At 53.7% G+C, this 3,746-nt stretch overlaps 1 protein-coding gene across 1 annotated transcript in view; it reads right to left on the minus strand.

Moving 5' to 3' along the window:
* Positions 1 to 226: 226 nt before the first annotated feature.
* The window catches only part of LOC125487501, a 39,711-nt gene continuing 36,191 nt past the window's right edge, over positions 227 to 3,746 (minus strand). The window contains exon 14 of the mRNA XM_048619104.1: positions 227 to 937. Within this exon, the coding sequence (XP_048475061.1) occupies positions 227 to 937 (711 nt within the window). The remainder of the gene's footprint in view (positions 938 to 3,746) is intronic.

The following is a 3,746-nucleotide window of genomic DNA, read 5'->3' on the forward strand; positions in this document are numbered from 1 at the left end:
GTCTCTCCGTCAGGGACCCCCCGTTAGAGAGGGAGTCTCTCCGTCAGAGTCCCTTGTAAGCATTATTATATGAACGAGCGTTTTTTAACGAGGGACTCTTCCACCGACAGTGACTGGAAAGGATACATGAGGCTTTTGGATTCACCGTGCTGAGTAAACGTGACCCCATCTGGTCATCAACAGCAAATAAAAATCACCCTGAACGCTGTGCTAAACCCCCACACTGTCACGCTGTGGTCATTTCACCTTTTTCCGAATAAAGCCGAGTCTCCCTCCCACCCCAATGGGCTTCGGGGCCTGCCTCTGTTCCCTTCAACAGCCGGGATGAGGAATTCTTTCCCGTAAATGGGTTGGGATCACACCAATTTAAACAACTGTGCTTTGGACTGCGAACAGAGTCACGCCGAGCACCAGACCGTCCACTGTTGCCCGCTGTGCCTGTGCCAAGTGTGTGAAGGAACTGCGCAGCTGGCCCCTGCCTCTGCCCAGGGAGGGGGACGCGAGAGAGACAGAGGGACCCTGACACCGTTTCATTCTTGAGTATTTGTCTGGAATGGTTCCACAGGAGACCGTTCACCCCGTCGCGTCTGTTGCCAGTGTGATCGAACTGGCCGTGCCCCTCTGCTGACTTCTGTCTCTTACCCCTCGCTGCCCACCTGATCCTGCCTCGAACACCTCCACGCCCCGTGGCTCCCACCCCCACTCCACACTCTCGGGCACTGCCTTCCAGCTCCTGGCCACTTGGTGCGGGCAGAGGGGTTACCCCCACGCTCCCCGTTTCTCCCTCTTGTGCCCTCTCCTTTCCAGTCGGAAGCACGGCCTCCCACCCACCCATCCACCCCTCAGATCCATCCAGACTCCTGGTGAACCCTTCCACCGTCTCCCCCCACCGACTTCTCCAGTCTGTCAGGGGTAACACGACCCCGAGACCAGACCCCTGGGGGTTTTCTGCGCTTTTTATTAAAAATTAATTCACGGGATGAGCGGTGTCGCTGGCTGGGAGCAGCATTTATTATCCCATCCCTAGTTGCCCCAGAGGGGAAGCTAAGCTGTGGGGTCTGGAGTCACATGTAGGCCCAGACCAGGTAAGGATGGCAGTATCCTTCCCTAAAGGACATTAGTGAACCAGATGGGTTTTTCCCCAACAATGTCATCATTAATTCCATTTTTTTTATCCTAATTGAATTCAAATTCCACCATCTGCCGTCGCGGGATTCAAACCCGGGTCCCCAGGACATTACCAGGGATGAATAGGTTACTGCCAATTCCACTAGGCCACAGCCTCCCCCCTCGCATCTGTGCTGCAGTATGGGAGACATTGCTCCAGGTTCAGCTGGGGACCAGTGGTTGATCCGGATCCAACACGATGTTTTCGAGCCGTCTGTCATCTGAAACACTTTCTCCCTGGGAGGTCTACCCGGACCTGGTCTCCCAATATCGCACGACCTGGTTAAACTCTGCTTTAACCCTCTTGTGCTCAAAAGGAGAACAACGCAAGACCTCTCAGGTCCCCGGAAACAGAAACCGAAAGGCCTGCGGACACCGTAAATCAGGAGCAAAAACAGAAGAAGTCGCTGGAAAAGCTCAGCAGGTCTGGCAGAATCGGGGAAGAGAAAATCAGAGGTTAACGTTTTGGGTCCGGGTTGAGGAAGGGTCACCAGACCCGAAATGTTAAACTCTGATTCTCTCTTCGCCGATGCTGCCAGGCCTGCTGAGCTTTTCCAGCAACTTCTGTTTCTCAGGTCCCTCTGTTAGGTACAGCAGGTTAATAAGGACGGCATGTGGAATTTAAGCATCTATTGCTAAAGGAATGCAGTATAAAAGCAGGAAAGTGTTGCTTCAACTCTATGAGGCATTAGTGAGACCGCGAACGGAGTATTGTGTACAATGTTGGACCCTTTACTCGAGGATGAATGGAGTTTAGTGGTGGCAGCTCTGGGGAGGCTCACTCGATCGATCCCAGAGGCGAAGGGTTTGTCTGAGGAGAGACATCGAGCAGTTTTGGCTGATATTCCCTGGAGTTTACAAAAATGCAAAGAGATCGAATCGAGGAATAGAAAATGCTGAAGGGGATTGCGAAAGTAGACACAGAGAGAGAATGTTTCCCCATTTGGGACAATCTAGAACTAAAGGCCGTGGTCTTAGGGGGTCAGGTTTAAAACAGAGACGGGGAGGAATTACCTTCCACAAAGGGGGCAGTGAATCCAGGGAGCAGTGGACGCCAGGACAACGGAGTATGTTTAAGGAGGAGACAGACACATTTTTAATCAGTAACGGGGTTGCAGGGTCACAAGGAGCGAGCAGGGAAGTGTTTAAGGTGGAGACGGACACATTTTTAATCAGTAACGGGGTTGCAGGGTCACGGGTAGCGAGAGGGAAGTGTATAAGGAGGAGACGGACACGTTTTTAATCAGTAACGGGGTTGCAGGGTCACGGGGAGCGGGCAGGGAAGTGGGGTTAGGGCCGAGATGGGATCGGCCACCATCGCATGCGACGGCGGGGGCAGGCTCGAAGGGCTGAATGGCCTCCTCCTGCTGCTGGTTCTTTTGAAACTGAAATCGTTCCTCTCTGCTCCTTCCTGGGGGGGGGGGCACCTCCCTTAAACTTCGACATTCTAGAGCATAAAAGTCCTAATCTGTCTCATCTCGCCTCGCCCCCTTACAGGAGGTTGGTGCAGAAGAGGTTCACTGGGTTATTCCGGAGTTGACAGGGTTATGAGGAGAGATTGAGGAGACTGGGACTATACTCATCGGGATTTAGAAGAATGGAGGGGGGAGGTGGATCTTATAGAAAGATATAAAATGATGAAGGGAATAGATAAAAGAGAAGCAGGGAGGATGTTCCCACAGGCGGGTAAAACTAGAACGAGGGGGCAGAGCCTCAAAATAAGGGAGGAGCAGGTTTAGGACTGAGCTGAGGAGGAACATCTTCACCCAAAGGGTTGGGAATCTGTGGAATTCCCTGCCCAGCTGAGGCTACTGCGTTGCATGTTTTTTAAGGTAAAGATAGATTAATGAACAGTAACGGAATTAAGGGTGATGGGGTAAGTGGAGCTGAGTCCACGAGAAAGATCAGCCATGATTGTAGTGAATGGTGGAGCAGGCTCGAGGGGGGACAGATGGCACGCTCCTGTTTAACAAAGCTCTTATATCGAGACCCCGGAAGTGTAGAGATCGTCCTTGTAAACATGCACTGAGCTCCCTCCAGGGCCAGAACGTCCTTCCTAAGGTACGGCTCAGTTGGTCAGACCTGTGCTTCCGTGCCACAGGAGTCCCATTGAACAGGCGGGTTTGATGCGGAAGGGAGGGAGCGCCGAGCGGTTGGAGGCACATCTCTTTTCGCACGCGGGAGGCTGGGGGGGTGGTGGTGTCGGAGATGGCCGAACAGCGGGCGAGAGCTGCACATGGAGCACTGGCCAACATCACTCCCTCCGCAACAACGCAGCAAGTACGGAGAGACAGAGAGCGAGATGGTCCGGTCGCGATTACGCAGCACGAATGGAGAGAGAGACAGCGAGACGGTCCGGTCGCGATTACGCAGCAAGTACGGAGAGACAGAGAGCGAGACGGTCCGGTCGCGATTACGCAGCACGTACGGAGAGAGAGAGAGCGAGACGGTCCGGTCGCGATTACGCAGCACGTACGGAGAGAGAGAGAGCGAGACGGTCCGGTCGCGATTACGCAGCACGTACGGAGAGAGAGAGAGCGAGACGGTCCGGTCGCGATTACGCAGCACGTACGGAGAGA

The sequence above is a fragment of the Rhincodon typus genome, chromosome 42 (genome assembly GCF_021869965.1).
Source record: "Rhincodon typus isolate 14 chromosome 42, sRhiTyp1.1, whole genome shotgun sequence".
Lineage (NCBI taxonomy): Eukaryota > Metazoa > Chordata > Chondrichthyes > Orectolobiformes > Rhincodontidae > Rhincodon > Rhincodon typus.